The sequence below is a fragment of the Neodiprion virginianus genome, chromosome 5 (assembly GCF_021901495.1).
Source record: "Neodiprion virginianus isolate iyNeoVirg1 chromosome 5, iyNeoVirg1.1, whole genome shotgun sequence".
In the NCBI taxonomy this organism is placed as follows: Eukaryota; Metazoa; Arthropoda; class Insecta; order Hymenoptera; family Diprionidae; genus Neodiprion; species Neodiprion virginianus.
The window spans coordinates 34,652,230-34,675,298 of NC_060881.1; the positions used below are offsets into that span (position 1 = coordinate 34,652,230).

Below are 23,069 nucleotides of genomic sequence, written 5' to 3' on the forward strand. Positions count from 1 at the left end.
AGTGGGAAACATTTGAGCGGTCGAAGTCTCACCATACCCTTCTTTTTTTCCCCGGTTTTTCGTTTACTACTTCAGAAAGGAGCAAAGAATCTGTAAGAAATGATTTTAATTTATTCCACACCGATATTGCGTAATCAAAGTTCCACAATTAGCTTAGGCATTTCACTTCTGTTGTCAAGTTGTTTAATACAGTATCTGTTACTTATTGATATGCGAATGATCGCATTGTGTTAAATCAAAAACGTCACGTAGTGGCGCTGCCTACCAGATATTTAAAAACGATCAAATTTGGGAATGGAGCATAAATGAAAGGAGACAGTTGGACTCAATTTGTATTATTTATTATTATATTACATACACTGCATACTTATGCAATTATTACAAGTAGACTTGTATACATATTATACTGAATCAGATGCGATAATTATAATACGAGTATTACAGAAGTACGAATTTCCGCATGGCAGAGACAACGAATTGCGGATATTTTCGAAATTGTCTCAGTATACGTGTGCGTCTATGCATAAATCGATATTTGCACTATTGTAATATGCCGTGTTACTAGATTGTAGATCCAAAGATTGTACATTGGTTTCATCAGTTTAATGCCAGCAGTAATAATGAAAGTGGTCAAACATGTTTATTTAAAATTGTTTAAATAACTTAATGTGAAAGATTGTATTAATGCATATACAATTCATTATTTCTATCACGCGGTAAATGTGATTAAGATTATGCTAAAACGATAATATTAATATCGTGATCATTATTTCATTCGTAGACCTAGAAATTGTAACAACAAACTTATTTACGCTTCTTGCATTTGGTCCTGCCTCGGCGTCGTCGCGAAGAATTCGGTCTCGAGTCCGTTTTCTTTGCTGACCTGCAAGCATGACATCAACATCACGAAATAATTGAGAAAACCAAATGAACGTAAAATCTGTCGGAACAAACGAGTGTCTTACCTGTGAACGCGGCTGACTGGTACAGAAGTATGTTTTTTCAAAGACAGATGCTGCTGGACCAATTCCGCGAGTTTCCCTTGCTGCGCTAGCATAGATAGGAAGGTGCAAATGAACTCATCATAGTTGTGAGTCCGCCTGCAGTCGTCGATCTGTGAAACAACACCGATAGAATAAGAACCGACATTTCCATATTTTTCCTTTTTGCCAAGTCTACCGAAAACCGACTCACTTTGTATTTGTTTCTCTTGTCGTTCTCGTCTTTTAAACTGTTCTCGCATATGCTTATCTCGTGCTCCAGGTTCTTCAGTAACGCGAGAAGGTCCTTCGGGGCGAAGGTGTGCGGCTCGAATAGTTCCGGATATTTCGAGCACAATTTTGAATCCATTTTCTCAACCTTCTTTTCCTCCGTTACCGTGTCACCGTTACTCGTTTTAACCCGAGCGTGCGGTATTCGCACCTCTCCAGAGAGGCAAACTTTTTTGTGCAGATGACCACTGTCGGACACTAGCCTCTTGCCGTTTATGTTTATATTACCCAACGAGCGACCTGTCAAAGGCGGTGGGTATGAAAACGATTATTAACACATTGATAGGCTTTACAATTACACAATTATTACATTGGTCTGCAAAATAATGAACTTTTTTTTCTCGTCGTTATTATGTCTAATTATAGGTATGTAATAGATTTGATGCTCTTGAATCGAAATATGGTAATAAAAAATATGTACCACGTATGCTGTTCATGTAATGTTCTTTTGTTTAAATAAAAAGCTATTTTTGGTTACGAATTTTAACCAGAAAAGTTTAAACATTAAAATCGTCAGAAGATCTATCTACGAGTATAAGTCTAGTTATTTAGTAGTTTTCTTTATTTTCATCATAGATTGGATCATAGATTGGAGTTTCGCAACGAATCTTCACTTTCCAATTTCTCCTTCAAATTCTCTTTTTATCATTTAGAACTGGTTTTATATGTACAGATACTATTTAAATAGGTTAAAGTAGTGTAAATGCAAAAACAAAACTCAACAAATTCTGAATTTTCAACAATAAAAAAAAAAAATCATATCATGTAATATATACGTGACAGCAAAAACTGGTAAGCAGATACAGATTTGGCACATTAAAACCTTCTCATCTGTAATATTTGTTTTTTTTTTTTTTTTTTTTGAAGGAGGATTTCGTTGCAGACCTGTGTTATTTTTAGAGTTGTCGCGAGATACGGATGAAGGAAAAATTATACTTAATAATCTTACTCAAGCCTGTTTCGTGTTTTTCATCCCCCGCCACGCGAATGACAACAAATTTTTTGAAGTCTTTTGTCGATGTCGGACTACTTTGACCAGAGTTCCAACCCCAAGCTGTAAATGTTAATGAATTTTAGTGGTATTCTTTTGAAATCAGTGAAATCAGTGTTTCTTTGAGAATTTTGACGATAATTCCACATTCTAATCAACATAATTATCCATTCTTCTGCTCACAAGTTACAAAATGATGCTGACAAATGTCATCTTCGGGTTAGTCAAGAAGTGGCACGCATGATTATCTTTCAAGAAAACCGCAACTATAACTGTTCTCAATACCCACTGGCCGTATTTCGAGTTGATATATAGGTATACAATTAGTAGATGTGATTTGGACAGTTATGTCTACAGTGTATATGACCACACGTTACATAAACAGAAATTTCGACCGGGTGTTCCAAAATTTCAGAAGAAAGTTGAAGTGAAGTTTTTTGCTAACACGATCACTCATTTCACGAAAAACAACTGTTACCAATCTCTATACCCATATAAAAATTTCTATACATCTCATATAAAAATGATGTGTTCCTGTGTTTTCCGAAATTTTCAAAGGCATGTGCATAATTTTTTGTAATAATCCAGATTTTAAAAAACGGCCATTCGAATGGCGTTGAAAAATATTCGGGAAATAGCTCACTCTGCACCACGTTAGTTGAGGATGTAATACGCTGGGAGTGAAACAAGTTCATCTAACTGTACCCGACAAAGGAGAAGTCAGGAGTAGTGTCAATAGGACTGTTCTAATTGTGCGAGAATGTGTTAAACACGTATAAGAAGATTTCGAAGTGCAAGAAAGTTCTTAGTGAGACCAAAACCTCTGAGTAAAGACCATGCGCGGTATTGAGATATGTTCAATTTTTCTGGCCCTCCTGGACATCGGGTCAACGTCGCGATGTCCAGAACCGAAGAAACCGCATCCAACGAGCTGCACAATCTTTTACAATTGCATCAATCTACCCGGCGGAGGATACGTTTGGGCTCCGGCTAAGTGCACGAATGGTTTGGTGAGTTTTGTCGCAATTATCTAGCATTACCAAGAGTCATGTGACCCTACAACGCGACAGTCAATTCTTTTTTTATTTATATCTGACGCTACACAAGAGCACCTGAAAGTGCAAAAATCTAATCATGTTGAAGTTGGTAACGTTATCATGACGATCAATGCTGGGGAAAAACCGTTATTTCGAGATTTTGCAATTGTTTGATTGTGAGATTCAGTAAACCGTATTGAAACAAAATACACTCATACTTCGAAATCTAATTCCTTAAAAATCATTGTAAAATTAAGGAAATAGTAAATTTTTCCCCAATGTTTCGTTACGATAACGTTACTAACTTTAACCTCGTGAAACTTATTCAATCGTTGATTCGATCTCAGGTTTTTCAACCGTACCTAAGAATGTGCGTCCTGCCGGGAGATTCGTGGACTTGTGACATCCTCTCTACGGAATCACCGGAAACAACGACGCAACAAATTCCCAACCTTATTGACTCGACGCAGACGAGTTATCTGGAGTATGCCGAGGACGGTGTTTCGAAGTATGGCGAGTCTCTCGACAATACGGACAAATACTCTGAGAAGGGTGACAGTGTCCAGCCAACGGTGACGCCCTACCCTCTGATCGAAGCAACGCCACCGAATACCTACTCGAACCAAATCGACAGCACAATTCAGAACATCGGATTGCCGATAGCGATAAAACACAGCGAGGACAACTACCTGTATCACTTCGTAAACGGCCAGCAGGCCCTGGCTACACCTTCGAACGCAAATGGCGGACAACTTCAGAATCACTTGCAGCGTTTGACTCAATTAATCGAACGGTTGATAGCCTATCAAGCCGTGGGCGTTCCTCTGGACAGACAACCGGCAATCGCGACGACTTCGGCTGTAAAAAGCACGATTGCTAACCCGCCGGCACACTATACCAGCAATGGCTATAATACCAACGCCGAGAGATTTCCGAATAGCAATCGAGACTCGGCTATACTAAATTTGTTGATCAAGAATTACATCCTTAAATCTCAATTGCAGAACGATAAAGCTGCCGGTCTACCAAGCGATGCTGGAACGAAAGAGCCAGAGACAACGGACTTGCGTGATCAGGAGGAATCGACTACCGTTGATTCCTTGGATGTGGTGTTGAACGGACCTCAAGCTGCTGACAATATAGTCGTGGTTAGTGACAGTTTAGAAAATCGACAGTACTTCACTATAAGTAAATACAAGCGTATAGCTCATATGCTAACGACTGAGACTGTGGAATTGATTCCGTGCACGAGTGGCGTGAGATTGCCAAATTCTACCGATTGCACCAAGTATTACCGTTGTGACCCGGATACTGCGAAAATCCGTCAATTCTCTTGTCCCAAAAATACCGCTTTCAACCAGTACAAACGACTCTGCGAAACTAACGAATACGCGTTGTGTCTGGGAGACTCTGGCAAGACGTCGCTCAGGATATCGGCTACTACTACGAGACCTAAGACTACGAACAGTCTGGAAAAAGTCTCGGATGGGAATCCGTGCCAGACGATCGGAAAGCACGGGGATCCGTCGTCCGAGAATCATTACTACCTCTGTTACTCTGACAAGAAGAAATCAACGGACATTGAATACCGTCGGATGGTGTGTCCCAATAGTTTGATATTTTGTCAGCAGAAAAATGTCTGTACGACTAGGAAACGATGCGAGGCTATTTAATTGTCGTCACTTCCACTTACCTTGAGTTGGAGAGTTGAACGCCGAACCGATTTCCGACGACGTATCTGTACTGGACGAACTGTGGGCTGGAGATGTCTGTATTCTTAGAGGCGTCGCGTAATCTAAAGCACACATTACGACTTTCTCCATGCCGCTGAAAAGTATCATTCGCTTATATCCATGTAAGAAAAGGCGGGAACAATTTATTATCTCGCAACATAAGGTTGCGCCAATGCTTCCAAATTCGAAAAAATACCACTCTTTGAGAAATTTGAATCTTATGTGAATGAACTCGTGTGCTGAAATTCAGAACATTGCTTGCGACCCGTCCTATTCAACATCACATTTATATAGTTGAATGTCTCGTTCAAGGCATGTGAGACCGATTCTACCAAACTGTAAGCTTCACGGGCTATAAGTAAATGTATGTGTGCATCTTTGAACTAATAAATATGCAAACCGCATATTCAGCGTGAACGTATGTTTTGATTACGTATTCAGTTCAATAAAGTACGGGCGAATTTTGTAAATACCTAGTTTAAGAAACTGATCGTCAATCGTAAAGCGGTGATATTTCCGGACGAAATTATACTCACGAGTGTATCGTTTTGTTTTTCTTTTCATTGATTCATTTAATTGTTTCTTGGGTTAATCCAAAACAAAACTTCGTAGTTTGAACCTCCAGTATCTACGATAGGAAAGCTGGACTCGGCAAACTATTGACACGAGTTGTTATTAGTTTCTTATTACCTTGTCTCGTTTTTCACTGTGCTGGTGCTCGCGGCCGAGTTTTCGCCGCCGTTATTTACAGCATCGCACTGTTCGACACTAATAGTGGGAATGGAAAGGGCCCCATCTCCATCAATTTTGGCAATAGTGTGTTCATCCTCGGTAATTTTCTCACTTTTTTCCTTCCTGTCTCCTCTTTCACCCTGTATACCAGCTTTATCAGATGCGCTTTCAGAATGACTCAACTTCACTAGCTGTTGTAAAGCCTCCAGAACAATTTGTCTGTTGGTCTTCAACATTGTCAGTTTATGAGATATCGCCAGTCTCCGATCAGGCACTACAGCCATTAAATTGAACCTGATATCCTGGAGCTGTTCACCCGTCGCCATCCCCAGTCTGTCGGTAATCACACGCCTAAATTGCTCTGTCCATTCCTCATGCTCTCCCCAAGGGCCATGGTCCATGGGATATGGTTTCAGACCATCTAGTTCAAAGAGCCTGCCATTGATCGGTACGTAACTGACGAAATGGAAAGCTTCTCCAGTGAATCTGCCAGTTGATACACCTGTGTTTTTGTCCTGGCGTCTCTTGGCCTGGGGCATTGCGTGGGAGTTGTGGGCACAGGCCAGCTCTGGCGTATTACCAATCGCCCATCCTTTGTTCTCCGGACACATGCCGGAGGTGTGGATTTTCAACCGTGACAAAGTTGTGCCCAGATGGATCGAGGGGCAGTTCAATAAGACCGATAGAAGAGCATGAGTCGCACAGCTGTTCGGAACAACCTGGAAAATAGGTAAGAAAAGTTTTCAAATATATTGTGTATTGCAGTTGCTACCGATTCAGGCGAGTAAATCATAAATTTTGTTTCAATTGTTCAATTTGTCCAAGTGTAAGTTGTAAACGTACATTATTTACATACCTGTTGTGCAAAAAATATGTTATTGACTATATCTTCGTCCTTTACGAAACTCTCATCCTGTTCGACAACCTTGCGCCTTGATCTGCGCTCTTCAATCCAACGGAATAAAAATATGAAACCGTAGATCGGACCCTCGAGTGACTTTTGTAGATCATATATTTCTTCCACTTGGACACCTTTCACACCAAAGTCTTCAAGGAGCAAAGTGAAAAGGCCTGATGGAAAAGTTATTCACATAAGCAAACGAAAAAAATAAGATAGTTAATACACATGAGGTAATCTTTATTCTGTAAACGATGAAAAACTTATTTCTGTTTTCTATGCCATTTAGTTAGTTTTTTATAATGCAACCGAGTGAGAACACAGTTTCGAATCACAATTCAAATATTTGAATTGTAGCGATCTACGCGCTCTTATCTCGGACCCGGATGCTGGAACGTTTGATTGCTTATTGCGCACCTGGATCGCTCTCCAACTCCAACCAGCCTTCTGTCAGGCGGTTTATGTCGACCGGCATTATTGTCTTTTGAGTAGTCCATCTATTTAGCAAAGCAATAAGCTCGGTATCGAGTTACTAATAATTATTTGAATACGATGCAATCCGGCGCGCCTTGCATATTTTTTAAAATCCATAAACATCACGCACATACTTCCAACTGTCAATGAATCCGAATGAAATGAGCTGAACAAAATGGCGCTCGTTGACGCCATCGAGCCGAGATGCGCCGGCGCCAGGCGCCGCGACGGCTGCGGGGTTTTTTCAATGCTGTTAAAAGAGTGGCGAACTCAAATGTGGAATAAATAACAGCGTACTCATGCATATCGTATTGTTCTGGACAATGATATCAAGTTATTTGAAATGAAAAAATCGAACGATCGTATTTTGTTTACTTCGACGTGAAGATAAAGCAAATGAAAGAGATAATTCAGGAGTATTCGGCCTAACTCGTTATTAGGGCGAAGGCAAGTGAAAAATTGGTATGCACGGCCTTCATGGACTGTACTGATAGACTGATAACAATTCAGCTAATGGAAACCAAATCAAGTAGCGTCGTCCGTTGAAGCCGACTGCGGTGTTTCAGTAATTAAAGAATAAATGCATTTAATATTTCATTATTTGATCCACAGATTCAGATAGCCGTAAAAAATAATTCACTTTGAACATGTACATTTTATTTATAATCACCGTGTACATATATTTCTACTACATAACATAACTATAACTCGTTTTGATGCAAAATAAATATAATAATACTCACTGTCAGTTCAACAATCTCTTTAACGCTAATGTAGTAATCATCTCTAGGTGTCTAACAAGTAACATTGACAGGTTTATTATTTTAGCTCATTATATGTACTAATATACAATAATAATTTGGTAAGCACAACAAAGAGAGACGTACAACGATCAGCAGTTAACAATAATAATATATATATTCGTATCTGTATTATCATATATGTACCTATATTGCATGTGTAGTGAAATTATTTATATGTGAACATCGAACTGCTTCCAAGATATACAATATTACGTTCGTGTTCAATAACTAGTAGTGATTTTTGTTCAATTTGATCATTACAATTTTTTTTACATTCCTAATAATACAATGTATGTATTCTGTTGTACTTTTAGAACAACAAGTTATAGCAAATCAACGACTCGTTGAAACATCGTCAAGTCTTAATAAATAGTTCAAAATTCAAATTTGTCCTCATTCAACGTAGCTAATATACTAATTATTAGCGTGTTCGTATAAACCCAATAAGATTGAGTACCATTATTCATCTTGTTCATATTATAGGCGATATAAGAACAGATTACCATCACAGAAATAATACTGAGGTCTTGATCTATAGCTAACGCGAGCAACAATTGTTTCAAGACTTTGAGGCTTCAGCTCTATTTTTGGAGCATTAATTGGGCAAGATATAGTTATGTATACAGGTGTTTAGGAAATTCACTTCTGTAAAAAAGAAGGCAGAGTGAATAGATAAAGTTAATTTTATAAATAATAACGGAGAAAAATTAAGATACAAAATTATAATTAAGCCATACACGATCTGCATTGCTGTACAGTTTTCATAGCTGCAATCTGAGATGCTGGAATCAAATAAAATTCACACAGTGGAGCATGGTTTTTATATGTATATCTTCCCGTGTGAATGCTTTATTATATTGAAGCAAGGGATCACCTGCTCCCTTACTTAAATATTTACACTAATGTCCGTTCGAAAATTCGAGCGACTCGAACATCCGGTCACGAATGATTCCAACGATCTTACCACGAATAGGCCTTCAATAGCGCAGTCTCTATCTTCATCATCGAAAAATAATCAATGATCAATAAATAGCAACCACTGGCTGAAAAATATTGTTTACAAACAGTTACATAACAATTCACACCTAATGAGGATTCCGCGCTGGAATTGGCGGTCCTCCTGTCGTTCTTGCAGGAACAGGAGGTGGCATATTCATTGGCAAGTTTGGCGGCGGATGCTGCGGAGGTGGATGAGCCGCTTGCCTTTGCGGAAGCGGAGGCGGCAGAGAGGCCGCAGCGCTGTTTGCGAAATCTTCAGGACTTTCGATACGCGGTAAGGGTGGCGGAGGCCTGCTGGGAATCGGATAGCTCGGCGTATTATCTTGAATTTCCTCGTAAATCGCAGACTCCGGTGATTGTCTTTCAGGTTCAGATGACTCCAGGTTACAAGGCTGGCCGCGAGATGACGGGAACTGATTAGGCACAACGCTGTAAACACCGGCACGGGGTGCCTGGCGCCTTCCCACAGTTGGGCTTTGGCCAGGTTGAATAGGGCGACCGGGGGGCGCCGGTCTGGGCGGAGGAATTACCTCATTGGGACTGTAACGCTCCGGCATATTTTTTCGCTCAGTTAAATTGAGCCCTTCGAACTGGTGGACTGGACTATCGATAGGAGTATCGTCCATGCAGTAAGGTACAGTGGTATTGCTGCATATTTCGATCTCTTTTTGTATGAGCCTCACCCAGTTGGGTGACTTTAGAGACAGTGTCAATGTCTGACCGCATACTTGGGTTGTTCCCTTGTTGACAGCAGCCAGGGCGCACTGGCCGTCCCTAAAAGTAACCCAAATTGTGTCCTCGACAAACCTGACTAAAATAACTTCACCTATGTGTGAAAAGTCCTGCAGCAATGCCATCATGAAACTGTCATCAAATACACTGTCCATTTCCTCACTGCCGTCATCTACAGCTTTTACTATTACTGTGCCGTCAGGGGGGCCCAGGTCTTGGATTACTTCTTCGAATACACGTTCCCGTTTCTCTATGTTAACTTGATGAACGTCTATGTCGATTATTGCTACCACAGGTCTGTGATCGCTTTGCTTCAATTCCGCCCTGCCATAGTGAACAAGGCGTCCAGGATTCCAGTCTGCTGGTGAATCTGGCAAATAATTGTAAGTTTTCGATCATTTTTGTACATGTAGTTACTCTACTTTTTAGAAAAATGTGAGCATAGATTTATTTTTTCAACTTACCAATATCGGGAACCTGTTTCCGCCTTTTCCACAACACTCTATCTGTCCAAGCAGGCTGTCGACATTTCTCACTTGTATCGTAGTCGTCGGAGAAAAGATCATATTTGTAGGTAGGAGGAAAGGTGATTGGACCCTCCAAAAAGTTTTTGAAAACGTTACCTTCCTCCTGTTGATTCTGAGGTGGTAGAAGAAAAAAATGAACATGGTATGTCGCAAACGTGTAATACTATTCATAAGTATGCTCAATATGAGACAAATCGGGGTCCTTGGAAAAGGGGTGCATCGCATGACAAAAATAAACTTACTTTTAATTGGTCACACTGCAAAATCTGATCGAATTCATTCTTTTTGATCATTTCCTTCATTTCATCCTTATCCATGTCGACTCTGTAGTTGAAATCACCACACCAGAATACATAGTCGTGAGTATTGAGGGTTCTCCCCATGGGGAACGTGATTTTTCGCGTTATTTCAGCATAGTCGGCGTTCCGTTCGCTTATCTGAGATTGACCAGCGGCAAAATGTGCGCATACGAAGCAGAGAGATGTCGAATAAAGAACGCATCTTATGGCTGCGGCGCCTTTGTTACCCGTCGCTCCACCGAGTCCAGTTTTCACACAATCGACAGCAACGTCTCTCAAGTAAGGTGCATGTTCGGGCCGAATGAAGAGGTAGAGACAGACCCCAACCAGCTGTTGGAACGTTACAAGAACGTATTCGTTGTCCCGAGATAAAACTTTCTGCAATTCTTCAGCCCATGCTTTCGCGTTTTCCGAGCTTGCTGCCATGATATTACTAGCATTCAAATCAACGATTTCTTCAAACCCTATCGCGAATATATCCACAGGAACATTGTCGTGCTTCACACTTACTAGAGCTAGAAAATCATTCACATGAAGTTATTACCAGTTTACAGAAATTGTTGAATTATATACAATACTTTCAGTACAAAAAAAACTACTCACAAGGTGACTTGCGGACTGGATCCAGAAGCCAGTCAGCTAAAGAAACATCCTTGTAAACAACACTGCGAAAGTGTTTGCCTCCGTTGACGTTATACGTTCCAACACCGACACGCAGATTCATGGAAACAACGTATTCGTTGTACCTTTTGCACATTTCTCGGAGTACACTAGGAGGGGCATGAAGCATATTGGACGGAAGTAAAAGGCGAGCTCTATCGGCGAGTTCAGTGTTCAGAGTTGAACCGAGGAGTAGAATATCAATGGCTTCCTGCTTGCTGGAGTCCAACAGATTATTCTGTATCGTCCTTGCAGCGGATCGTGCTCCATCCATGAGTTTTGAACTACCCTGAATGGCGCCCGTGCCAGCGTATATTTTGCTAACTTCATTTCCATTGTTTATCCACATCTGCCGAAATACTTCCTCAAATCTTGATACCATCTGCTGTTTTTCCATAAGCTTCAAGAGGCCCAATTGGACGCTGAGTATTTCCATGGCAAAGAACGTCTGTACACAATTTGTCCTGTCCAAACAATCGAGGCAGTTAGTGCGGATTGTACCTCGTTGCTCCTTTACAACTTCAGTGCCAACGGCGTAGAAGAGGGAATAAGATTTGAGGTACTTCTCGACCTTTGACTTCAGCTTGGACAAATTCTTGGTGTTTCCTCCGCGGCATTCTTGATGGTAATCGAACAGAATGTGAGGAACGTCCGCGCGGTGTTTTGAGACACTGTGATGGCGCTGAAACAGGTTACTCAGCATCGCCTCACCCTCTTTGCTACCGATCAGACTAGATCCCAGTAGATTTACGATAACCTGCTGTCCATAACGCTCCTTTATCATCGACAAATGTCGCTCGAATGCCGGTGCCGAGGCCTCAAATCCACGAGATATCTTCACCTTATGAGAACCGACTTGCACCCCAGGCTGCTCCCAGAAAAGTGGAACGGAGCCACGTGTTTGAACATAAGAAGTCACTTCGTTATCTAAGTATATCACCTGCTCCGTCTCCACAAAGTTTGCCACGTGTCCATCATCGTTACTGCCTCGCACATTGAACCTGAAATTGCACAATTATGAACAAACAGTTGGAAACTTGTCGTAATTATAGATCCTAGATATATTTGCAAACCTTGTTCCTGCACGCTCGCAGCTCAATCTGGACACAACAACAGCGCGGGCTTGCCGATGCCCTACATATACAGTGCGAATTTCAACGCTCCCGCACATTGCTTTTAGCAACCATTGACCAGTGTTGACTCCAAATCTGAGTAGGTGGATATGCAGCATTCGATTCCTGCGAAAGATTATCGTTCAATCATTTCTATGAAGCGATAAGAGTGGACCGATATAAGAATAATGTGCCTCTATTTTTAGTCGAGAATTGTAAAGAGTCTAAGGAAACAGAACAAAGAGGGTAGCAATCAATTAGCTGAGGTATAATGGGCGTACCAAAAGAATCTATTGTCTGTAATGCTGGACTTGTAGCGCTTCTGGGCACTGAGTGTTATGTCCAGGGCTTCTTGCTGGCCAGCACTCCATGAGAAGTAAAATGTGCCGGAGTTGAGGACTTTTCTGACCTCTGAAATCCTGTCTTCGTTACCTTGGACATAGTGCAGTGGTACAAAATGCGTCTGCGTAACGCGAAATATCTCTGACTCTCCAACTTTTCCCACAGAGAAGCAGCCCGTAACAAGAACTAGATAGAGCAAAGTACTCTCCCCGGCATTCAGTTGCAGCACACCCAGGCACCCATAGGCATCCAACAGTTTAACGTACTGAGACTTGAGCGACTCTGTCTCTTGGGCAGCTGTTGAAAATAGGAACAAAGAAATTTTTCAGTAGAGTGACCTTAAACTTGACTAAATTCTTTGTATGTGTCGTTCTAAATTTACAGTAATTATCAGTGAATGTGTGTTATTGCGATTCAGTATTTCTCAACTCCTGGTCCGGAATCTTATCTAGTTTACCGATAAGGAACATTGTTTTTACCAATGATGCCAATTCATTTATATGTTTTAGCTACTGCAGAAAATGTAATTGAGAAAGCGTCGTATATTTCTCAAGATAAGAAGTGTTGAAAATTCTGAGCTATTCCCACAAAAATATATCATCAAATTGTCATTATTGCTAAAAGATATACTTCACGTGTGAAATAAAGGGTTTCATATTTGGATGGTTAAAGATAATTTGCATTTTTATTGATTCAAGCGTCCAAAATAAATATCTTATCTGGATCAGAAAACTGCGCTCTACTATTTGGTGATGTGAATTTGAATCTCTGCAAGTGAGTATTTAAATTCCACATATCATGTTTCCATAGGCATTGCCAAGAATAGTGAGGCTATAATGAATTTTTTCATCTGGAAAGCTATAAACCAATTTACAATGGCAATTGTGCATTTAGCACCCAGGGAGGATTTTTAAATGTTAAAGCTGATTAATATGTCAGAAAACGTGTTAAAAGTTGTCTATTCGGTTTCGGCAAAAAATGACCTTTGTTTGAAATTATACGGAATCATGGGTTACTTTTAACTCTCATTTTCAGTATCTTTGAAAATATTAGTTCCACAGGTTTTGGCATCGAGAAACCATTGTGAACCCTGTCGTTTTTCAGTTTAGAATTTATATTATGTACAAAGACGTTTTCTGCCTAAATGAAATTGATAATTGTTTCTGTATTTTTTCGGAAATTCTCGATTCGGTCTAAAACGCGGTAAAATGTTTGACCGCTCGCAGCGCGTTAACGGAATTCGTAACTGGTGGATCATACGAACGAAGCAGCAGTCTTGATTCCAATTTCAACGTTAATTCGCTGTCAATTCGATAGAATGAGTCATCAACCAAGGGTAATTCGGAGCAGTATGTTAGAACGGTCAGAACCTTTATCTTCTGAAACGACTCGCATGAACCCGCCATATTGCCAATCATGAGCATTTTTTCAATTCTCAGAAGCAGGTCATCCACGAGGTCAAAGTTAGTAACGTTATCGTAACGAAACATTGGGAAAAACCACTATTTTTTTATCATTAAAATGGTTTTGAAGGAACTGAGATTGCAAAATATGAGTATGTTTTGTTTCATTACGGTTTGTTGAATTTCAAATGGTTCCAAAATTGTGAAATAATGGTTTTTCCTCAGCATGAATTGTTACGATAACGTTACGAACTTCAACACGATCGTCATCCCGATTCATACTTGTATGGTAGTCTTTTCCTCTCTATTTAATTTTACTTTGGTATAGAAATAAAAACCATCATCGATCACCGGGTGGTATATTTTCGTGAAACTGTCAATTTACATTACGACACAATTACAGATAAGGCAAACATTTTCGATAGTTTGTAAGGCTGTTTTGCTTCGTGTCAATTTTTCGTTATAGAAAAATTAGGAGAAGGGGGCTTATTGTTAGCATACTCACACAAGACTGCCACTGCTTGGGATTCGAAGAGGACGGTATCCTTGCGGTTTCTTTGCTCAAGTAGAAGAGAGTGAGGACTTGGTGGTTTTAACTTCTCGTAAATCCGAAATCCCTTGCCCATAGCCATTTTTTTGGGAGGGTGTTTGTGTTTTTATTCTATCTTTATGGCCGTTTTCAAATTTGTGCTGTGTATATATATATATATATATATATATGCATACACACGCACACTGTATACGTACTTTCTTGTACCTCGGTTGTTTTGTACGGCACACCACGGCTAAATTGACAGCTGACAGAATCGTCTGCAGGATGACTCTCCGGGTCTATTCCAGGCCCCTTCGCCTGGCTCGTCACTTCTACGATTGACTCCACCAAGTACAGTAGATTATTACTTATCCTTCACAGCAGAAATTCAAGACGATATACATATGTATGATTTTAAAACGCCTCCTCGGGGCGCTACGCGGTTTAGATCAGGTTGGTTCAGATTGGGTCAGGTTAGGTTTTACGTCGATAATTCGATAGTTGATACTCGAAATACTTTACTTTTGTACTTGGAACCAGGTGGCGCGTCTGTCTTCTTACTTCTTCCTATGAGTGGACGCTGTATTACATATAGTGCAGTCCGTACAGTCTGTAGAGACAACAGGTAGGATCGTTACTACGTTTCGTATATTAAGGAATCTAGCAGAAGTTCAACGTGTTGAGGGGGTGCTCCGGTGGGTGTCGACGTTGACGTATATATCTTAAAATATCGAGCTCCACGTATCCCAAACACAAAAAAGAAAACACTCAATAGCCCCATTTTATACATAATTCTGAACAAAAACACTCCAATACATTTTCGTTTGACGGTGAAATGAAGAAATGACACGGATTCTACGAAATCGCAATAGAAAATTCGTATTCGTATAAATACCTCTTTGGATTTTTTCAAAAAATATATCAGTTTTTAATAAGGCCGAAATCAATTGATTGACTTATAATTTCTCTGCTGTTGATCCTACGCTCTTTTTCATGTCTTTTCTACGTTCCACAGGATCCAATTAGTTGAGGTAGGGTGGTTTGAATCGATTCTCAGACCAATTGATTTTGACTCTGTAAATCAAAAGAAAAAGAAGGAACCCCTTCGGATTTTTTAAGTCTATTCTTAGTGGATTTTGCAAAATATGGGAATCGATTTATTCAGACCCTATATCGACGTAATTTTGCGAGAGAAATCCATCGCGCACAGTCTCGACTCGCTGCAAACAACGGATGAGAAGAAATGGCCGAAAAACAAGAAATTTGCATCAGGTTGTCAAAAATATGGGGAAGAAAAATAACGAATTCATAGCTACCAAGTTTCGTTTTACCTCAGTTTTGGTATATACTTAGTCCTAGTACAAGTGTTCCAGTGTCAGTGTATAGTACGTGAACAAGCTGTTAAATAATACTAAAGTGCGTAAATAAAAATGCAGGAGAATAATTGAACATTCCATAAGAAGTCTGACTATTATATTAGGGTAAAGTAGTACAATACATATTACCTTAAGCATCATATGGAAAGTAGTATATAAAATGGTAATTAATATAGTTTGTATATATACATTAGGCTCCAGCCTGCACACAGGTGCAATGTACCTGCTCAGGATAATATATGTAAAACATTTCATTGTTTTATATGACCTGAATTAAAGTACGTGAACAAATTCATTTCTGTGTGTTTTCTTCGCATTTCCTCAGTTGTACCTACGTCCTACGCTCTTTGTCATGTCTTGTTCGCGTTCTTGAGGATCCAAATAGTCTAAAACGGGTCGTACAAATCGATTCTGAAACAAAAAAATTTCTACTTCAAAAATCACCTGAAAGGTAAGGCTAACCCGTAAAGGTAAAGGCTAGCTATCTCCACTGCCTCTCTCGTCTTTTCGGCCGCTACTAGCTGTGACTGAAACCTGGCTCGATTCGCAGATCTCGGACTCCGTTGTCTTGCTACCAGGCTACCTTACCAACCGAACTCAGCTCTATCTCGACGCTTGCTGTCTTAAACGTGTACTCTATCAGTATCTCTTCTGGACAGAAGAGACTCGTTCTTGATGGTGATTCTTCATCTAGATTTCTCTACTTCCTGCTTCCCACGTTTCTATGTTTCTACTTTATTCTATTTTTTTCTAACACTGTCTTTGCCGTCTTTCACTCTTCCAATTTTTGTATCCTTCTATCTGTATATTTCTACTCCTGTCTATGTCGTTGTAGTTCTCTGTCTCTATTCTGTGCTCCTCTTTACTCTAAATAACGAACGAGGCTAAGTTTTTGGATTTGAGACTCTGTACATAGCTTAACTTTGTATACTTTTCTTGTTATTTCCCAACATGGCTATGGGAAAGTTCTTAATAAAACCATCAAACCCCTTTGCATTTTTGGCGAAAATTTGAGTGATTCTGAAAAGTGCTGGAATAAATTCTTTCTGACACTATTCCGACGTAATTTTGCGAGAGAAATCGATTGGGCGCAGTCCCAATACGCTGCGAACAATGCGTCAACAGTTAGAGCCGAAAAACGAGAACCTGTGTTTTCGACATTCTTCAGCAGGTGCTTTTTCCTTCGTAATTTCTCTCCTGTTGATCCCACGCTGTTTTCGCTGCGTTTTCTGAGTTCCTGGAGGTCCAATTAGTCAGGAAAGGGTCATACAAATCGAATCTGAGAGCAAAAATTTTTTGGTCGAAAAATGAAAAAAAAGTAAGGCCCTTTGCATTTTTGGCGAAAATTTGAGCGATTCTGAAAAGTGCTGGAATAAATTCTTTCTGACACTATTCCGACGTAATTTTGCGAGAGAAATCGATTGGGCGCAGTCCCAATACGCTGCGAACAATGCGTCAACAGTTAGAGCCGAAAAACGAGAACCTGTGTTTTCGACATTCTTCAGCAGGTGCTTTTTCCTTCGTAATTTCTCTCCTGTTGATCCCACGCTGTTTTCGCTGCGTTTTCTGAGTTCCTGGAGGTCCAATTAGTCAGGAAAGGGTCATACAAATCGAATCTGAGAGCAAAAATTTTTTGGTCGAAAAATGAAAAAAAAGTAAGGCTAACCCCTTTGCATTTTTGGCGAAAATTTGAGCGATTCTGAAAAGTGCTGGAATAAATTCTTTCTGACACTATTCCGACGTAATTTTGCGAGAGAAATCGATTGGGCGCAGTCCCAATACGCTGCGAACAATGCGTCAACAGTTAGAGCCGAAAAACGAGAACCTGTGTTTTCGACATTCTTCAGCAGGTGCTTTTTCCTTCGTAATTTCTCTCCTGTTGATCCCACGCTGTTTTCGCTGCGTTTTCTGAGTTCCTGGAGGTCCAATTAGTCAGGAAAGGGTCATACAAATCGAATCTGAGAGCAAAAATTTTTTGGTCGAAAAATGAAAAAAAAGTAAGGCTAACCCCTTTGCATTTTTGGCGAAAATTTGAGCGATTCTGAAAAGTGCTGGAATAAATTCTTTCTGACACTATTCCGACGTAATTTTGCGAGAGAAATCGATTGGGCGCAGTCCCAATACGCTGCGAACAATGCGTCAACAGTTAGAGCCGAAAAACGAGAACCTGTGTTTTCGACATTCTTCAGCAGGTGCTTTTTCCTTCGTAATTTCTCTCCTGTTGATCCCACGCTGTTTTCGCTGCGTTTTCTGAGTTCCTGGAGGTCCAATTAGTCAGGAAAGGGTCATACAAATCGAATCTGAGAGCAAAAATTTTTTGGTCGAAAAATGAAAAAAAAGTAAGGCTAACCCCTTTGCATTTTTGGCGAAAATTTGAGCGATTCTGAAAAGTGCTGGAATAAATTCTTTCTGACACTATTCCGACGTAATTTTGCGAGAGAAATCGATTGGGCGCAGTCCCAATACGCTGCGAACAATGCGTCAAAAGTTAGAGCCGAAAAACGAGAACCTGTGTTTTCGACATTCTTCAGCAGGTGCTTTTTCCTTCGTAATTTCTCTCCTGTTGATCCCACGTTCTTTTCGCTGCGTTTTCTGAGTTCCTGGGCGTCCAATTAGTCAGAAAAGAGGCGTACGAATCGAATCTGAGAGCAAAAATTTTTTGGTCGAAAAATGAAAAAAAAGTAAGGCTAACCCCTTTGCATTTTTGGCGAAAATTTGAGCGATTCTGAAAAGAGCTGGAATAAATTCTTTCTGACACTATTCAGACGTAATTTTACGAGAGAAATCGATTGGGCGCAGTCCCAATACGCTGCGAACAATGCGTCAAAAGTTAGAGCCGAAAAACGAGAACCTGTGTTTTCGACATTTTTCATCAGGTGCTTTTTCCTTCGTAATTTCTCTCCTGTTGATCCCACGCTGTTTTCGCTGCGTTTTCTGAGTTCCTGGAGGTTCAATTAGTCAGGAAAGGGTCAGACAAATCGAATCTGAGACCAAAAATATTCGGCTCCAAAAATGAAAAAAAAGTTAGGCTAACCTCTTTGCATTTTTGGCGAAAATTTTCGTGATTTTGAAAAGTGCTGGATTAAATTCTTTCGTGGACTATTCCGACGTAATTTTGCGAGAGGAATCGATTACGATCAATCCAATTCCAAGAGTTACTCCGAATAAACATCAAATTTGTGGGGTTTTCAGAACGAAGGGTGAGGAAAATAACGAATTCATAGGTGGAAAATTTCAATTCAGTTATAGTTTATTCAATATACCTTAATGCTAGTACAAGTGTTCGAGTGTCAGTGTATAGTCGTTCAACAAGTTGCCAAGTAATATATAAGTAAAAGACAATGAGAATATGACGAAAACGAAGTGTAATATACATTACTTCCAGCCGAATAGGAAAAATGTTATATAAAATATTTATTTTCGTAGTTTGTAAGTATAATCAAGTTCTAGCACATATGTGTAATATTATATTGTTACCATTCACTGTAACCTGTAAGCAAAGCAATGAATAATTAAATTTCCCCATATAGTCCTTTTATTTTCTCAGTTGTTGGTCCTACGCTATTTCAAATGCCTTTCTTGCAATCCTCGGTAATTTCCATGCTGCTGGTCCTTTGCTCTCTTTGATGTCTACGTTTCGTTCCTGAGGGACGAATCAGTTTAATGAGGGTCGTACAAATAGATTCTGAGAGGAAAAATTTTTGCTCCGAAAATTACGAAAAAAAAGTAAGTCTAACCTTTTCGTATTTTTGACGAAACTTTCGGCGATCTTGAAGAATGCTGGAATCAATTCTTTGATGCACCATATCGACGTAGATTTGCGAGAGGATTGGGATGCGAGCAGCGTATCAAAAGTGACAGTAAGAAACGAAAAAATTTCCTTGTCGGTAGTATTAATCAACCAAAAGTTAGAGTTAAAAAGTGGAAAAAATTTGGTGTTATCTGTAAACGATTGGATGGAAATTAGTCTCTATGTAAGTATTGTTCGTCTTTTCGTAGTCTTATCCAATAGAAGTCTATGTAACAAATTGCACATGCACACGGGAGGCATGCATGTTATTCATCCAAAAATTATCATTATTCTCAAAAGAGGTTTTCATATCCAACATGATAGTGTTTCATAGACCTGATGCCAATGCTGTTTAATGTCATAACATCATAAATAGTTGGTACAGTGGAATAAGTTTTGACAAGAATTTTTCGAGATTTATTTGCATACATTTACTAGTTGCTAACTGCTATTATCAGTACAGTAAACGAATGTAGTAAAAATCACTAAATTTATCATAAACTAAATCCTTATTCTTGAACGCAATGAATTAATACCGTGATGAGTTGATACCACTGGCAGTTAACAGAATTAAAAATTTCATTGCTTCAACTCAATTTGGTCATACGTAAGATGAAATGCTCTGACTTATTCACTCTTTGTAAAATCAGGCGATGGAAACAAGTGAAACAATAAAGGAATCTCAATACCGATTTTTATGTATCGGGAGTATCACTAATAATTCACGACATTCATTTTCGTACAAACAGGCAACGCACCAAAGAAATAAGTTTGACCAAGCGGTGCGTTAAATGTTTACAACAAAATGGTCATTCTAGTGTCCAAGGTTAACAACAGTACCAACTGTGTTAGGATAAGAATTCGAAGAGAAAAATAGGAATGGTGAAACTGGGTAGTTATCGCGAGCATCACGCGCACCCGCGCTTTTTTCCATACAATTCACTGGCGGTCTATCAGTCTGTATCACACTCTTCCCGCTACGCGGTAGCACTGTTTGCCAATTCTCACAGCCCCTGAAACACGAAGAGTTCTGGGACTACGAGTCAGCCGAAAATAGAGAGGTAGAGTAAAAAAACGAAGAAAAAATATTCGCGTCGTGAAATTTCATAGTCAATTTCGCAGATTCAAAAGCGCGATCACAGTTATCCGCTGAAAAAGGATCCACGCGATGCGACTCCGGGTTGGACGACGTTTTGCTGACCATTGACCGGGTTGAGGTGCTCAGCGATTTGCTGTCGGTTCACCCACCAGAAGGGTTGCAGCTCCGCTGGCCAGCTCTCGACTTTCTTCGCAGTTTCCCCAAATCCAAGAGCCTGGAGTAGGGGGTTCTGCGTCGAGGACGATGCTGGTGACGCGGGATTCGATTTTGTCGGTGCGTTGTCCACAGGAACAACGGTGGTTGATCCTGTATTTTCTCCGACTCGGTTAACCAGGGTAACGTCAGCTAGGGTTGATGTGGTCGACGTGGTCGAACTCGTCGTGCTGGTTTCATTGTTCTGAAACCTGGGCAGTACCTCTGGGTACGGCCGGCCTCCGGCGTAAAAAGGCCGCTGGGATTGTCCCATGACGATGCACATGGAGAAAAGGACGGCGTACTTAATCTGTAATTAAAAATTAACATCCGTTAAACTTTGTGTTCTATGTACGCGACTCTCCTATGGAATTCAGGATAAACGGGCACTACCGTTTGATGCTGAAGATAGGAGATGAGGAAAAATAGCTTGAAAAATCTCCAGCAGAGTCATTTGTCATGATGGTGAACACGAAGGAAACAACATCCTCATCATTTAATCCAAAACTAATCTGAGTAAATTCCAATAGCACAAGCTAATTTGGTAGTAACAATTTGAGAAACGGTTTTATAATGAGAACGATAAAAATGATTACTATTCTTCCCTGGATATGAATTGATTTCGAAGGCCGTGTTTTTTCCCGAATTAATTTTTAGTTATGTCTGATGTAAGTATATTAAGTGATTGTAGTTTTTCTCGCATCGACGTTCAGATTACATTAAAAGTTAATTTGATTTTAAATAAATATATATTTCACAATTCTGAGAAGGGCCCCTCTCAAAAGGTCGGAACTTGAAAAAAGAGTTTTGATTTCTGTGAGCTACGATACGGAAAAACATTACTAAAAATGATTATGTCCTAGTGTTTTCATTCGATTTTAATGATTTTGGCCGTATTTTGTTTAATATACAGATCTCTATAGAGACTCCTTGAATAAAATTTCACAAATGGCTCGACGAAAATAGGTTTGTGTAAATAAGGTACAACAGATATTCGTCAACGTTTGTATTTGCGGGTTATATCATGTAAAATTTCGTGTACGTGTTCCTGAGAATTTTTAAGATACTGGGCAGTCAAAAAGACAAGCCCAAAAACAATGAAATAAGATTAGAAACACCAAAGGTTGATCATTTTGAACGTTCCAATCGTAACACCTTTTCTCAAATTCTCACGATATTCTAACATCTGTTATTCGAATGTTCTCAGATTTTTTTCTATTCCTTGACAAGGACGTTTTTTTTATTTGTTTTCATTATCAATGGCATAGTCTTCTCACTTCTTATAACTTTCGATTTAGATTCTACGACCCATATGTTTTAAACACATCAATGATCATTCCATTATCAAATGTGAACATAAAAATGTGTCACTTGTTTTGTGTTCGTACGATTAATAAATGACTACTGCAATGTGTTCAATAAGATTAAACTAGCTGTGCGGCTTGATTAGCGAGGTATAGGAAATTTCATAGATTCATTATTTTCGCGTGTTAGGCAATATGCTTCGCTTGTCCTGTCATTTGCTATCAGAAAAGCAATTAGATTGTGTAAAATGACTTACCATATTCACGGTGTTAACAATAACGTTTCAGGGAGAGATGTGCTGTGTACGGCGGTTGAAACGTTCTGCCTGTGGTGAACGGTTCGACTGGGAATATATATGTATGAATTGTCCACCGACAGGATTCTCCCACCGTCGCGAGATTCCCATAAGCTATGCCACCTAACCTTTCACGGCACGGGGAACTTTGTCGCAACTTCCTCCAAAATTCTTAAAAGATCCGTGACGAAAGCACAATACGAGCCTGTTTCCCCCACCACAAATGTATGCTCATAATTACTATCGAGCTTCAAAACTGTTTACTAATATACCTGATACATTCCTCGCATCACAGAATCTGGTTCTCCTCTCTCTATTTCTCTCTCTTTATCTCTCTGCGTGTGCATGCTTATGTTCTTAGGATATAATAAACCATGATCATCAATATTGTGTACTACGTATCATACCCAATGATTACGCAATCGGTATATTGATGGAGCGGGAGTATATCACGAAGATTACGAATA

The 23,069-nt window shown here is 39.8% G+C and overlaps 4 protein-coding genes across 5 annotated transcripts; 1 reads left to right on the plus strand and 3 right to left on the minus strand.

The window, feature by feature from the left end:
* Positions 1–322: 322 nt before the first annotated feature.
* On the minus strand, positions 323–7,305 carry LOC124306269 (ubiquitin carboxyl-terminal hydrolase calypso). The gene is made up of 8 exons (XM_046766778.1): positions 7,080–7,305; positions 6,621–6,835; positions 5,723–6,483; positions 4,993–5,126; positions 2,221–2,325; positions 1,195–1,511; positions 966–1,114; positions 323–883 (listed from the first exon to the last, which is right to left on the minus strand). The coding sequence occupies exons 1-8, from the start codon at positions 7,135–7,137 to the stop codon at positions 805–807; spliced, it is 1,818 nt and encodes a 605-aa protein (XP_046622734.1). The 5' UTR covers positions 7,138–7,305; the 3' UTR covers positions 323–804.
* Positions 2,973–4,994, plus strand: LOC124306270 (uncharacterized). Its single transcript, XM_046766779.1, has 2 exons — positions 2,973–3,272; positions 3,647–4,994. The coding sequence occupies exons 1-2, from the start codon at positions 3,099–3,101 to the stop codon at positions 4,970–4,972; spliced, it is 1,500 nt and encodes a 499-aa protein (XP_046622735.1). The 5' UTR covers positions 2,973–3,098; the 3' UTR covers positions 4,973–4,994.
* A 466-nt stretch (positions 7,306–7,771) lies between the features above and the next one.
* On the minus strand, positions 7,772–14,692 carry LOC124306268 (synaptojanin-1). Of its 2 annotated transcripts, XM_046766777.1 has the most exons (8): positions 14,519–14,692; positions 12,550–12,907; positions 12,230–12,394; positions 12,097–12,157; positions 11,100–12,024; positions 10,440–11,011; positions 10,135–10,309; positions 7,772–10,040 (listed from the first exon to the last, which is right to left on the minus strand). In XM_046766777.1, the coding sequence occupies exons 1-8, from the start codon at positions 14,643–14,645 to the stop codon at positions 9,025–9,027; spliced, it is 3,399 nt and encodes a 1,132-aa protein (XP_046622733.1). In that variant the 5' UTR covers positions 14,646–14,692; the 3' UTR covers positions 7,772–9,024. The 2 variants fall into 2 exon arrangements, with proteins under 2 accessions (XP_046622733.1, XP_046622732.1); XM_046766776.1 differs by having other exon boundaries at positions 11,100–12,157.
* A 5,409-nt stretch (positions 14,693–20,101) lies between these two features.
* LOC124304990 (uncharacterized) lies at positions 20,102–22,820 on the minus strand. Its single transcript, XM_046763884.1, has 2 exons — positions 22,564–22,820; positions 20,102–21,312 (listed from the first exon to the last, which is right to left on the minus strand). The coding sequence occupies exons 1-2, from the start codon at positions 22,564–22,566 to the stop codon at positions 20,854–20,856; spliced, it is 462 nt and encodes a 153-aa protein (XP_046619840.1). The 5' UTR covers positions 22,567–22,820; the 3' UTR covers positions 20,102–20,853.
* Positions 22,821–23,069: the final 249 nt, after the last annotated feature.

Excerpts from the sequence above, each read along its gene's own strand:
- LOC124306270 (XM_046766779.1), top strand. The coding sequence starts at position 3,099 with ATGCGCGGTATTGAGATATGTTCAATTTTTCTGGCCCTCCTGGACATC. Across the intron at positions 3,273-3,646 it reads CTAAGTGCACGAATGGTTTG|GTTTTTCAACCGTACCTAAG; the intron begins GTGAGTTTTGTC and ends ATTCGATCTCAG.
- LOC124306268 (XM_046766776.1), bottom strand. The coding sequence starts at position 14,645 with ATGGCTATGGGCAAGGGATTTCGGATTTACGAGAAGTTAAAACCACCA. Across the intron at positions 12,908-14,518 it reads CCAAGCAGTGGCAGTCTTGT|CTGCCCAAGAGACAGAGTCG; the intron begins GTGAGTATGCTA and ends TATTTTCAACAG. Across the intron at positions 12,158-12,229 it reads TGCGAGCGTGCAGGAACAAG|GTTCAATGTGCGAGGCAGTA; the intron begins GTTTGCAAATAT and ends GTGCAATTTCAG.
- LOC124306269 (XM_046766778.1), bottom strand. The coding sequence starts at position 7,137 with ATGCCGGTCGACATAAACCGCCTGACAGAAGGCTGGTTGGAGTTGGAG. Across the intron at positions 6,836-7,079 it reads GGAGTTGGAGAGCGATCCAG|GCCTTTTCACTTTGCTCCTT; the intron begins GTGCGCAATAAG and ends CTTTTCCATCAG. Across the intron at positions 1,115-1,194 it reads ACAAGAGAAACAAATACAAA|ATCGACGACTGCAGGCGGAC; the intron begins GTGAGTCGGTTT and ends GTTGTTTCACAG.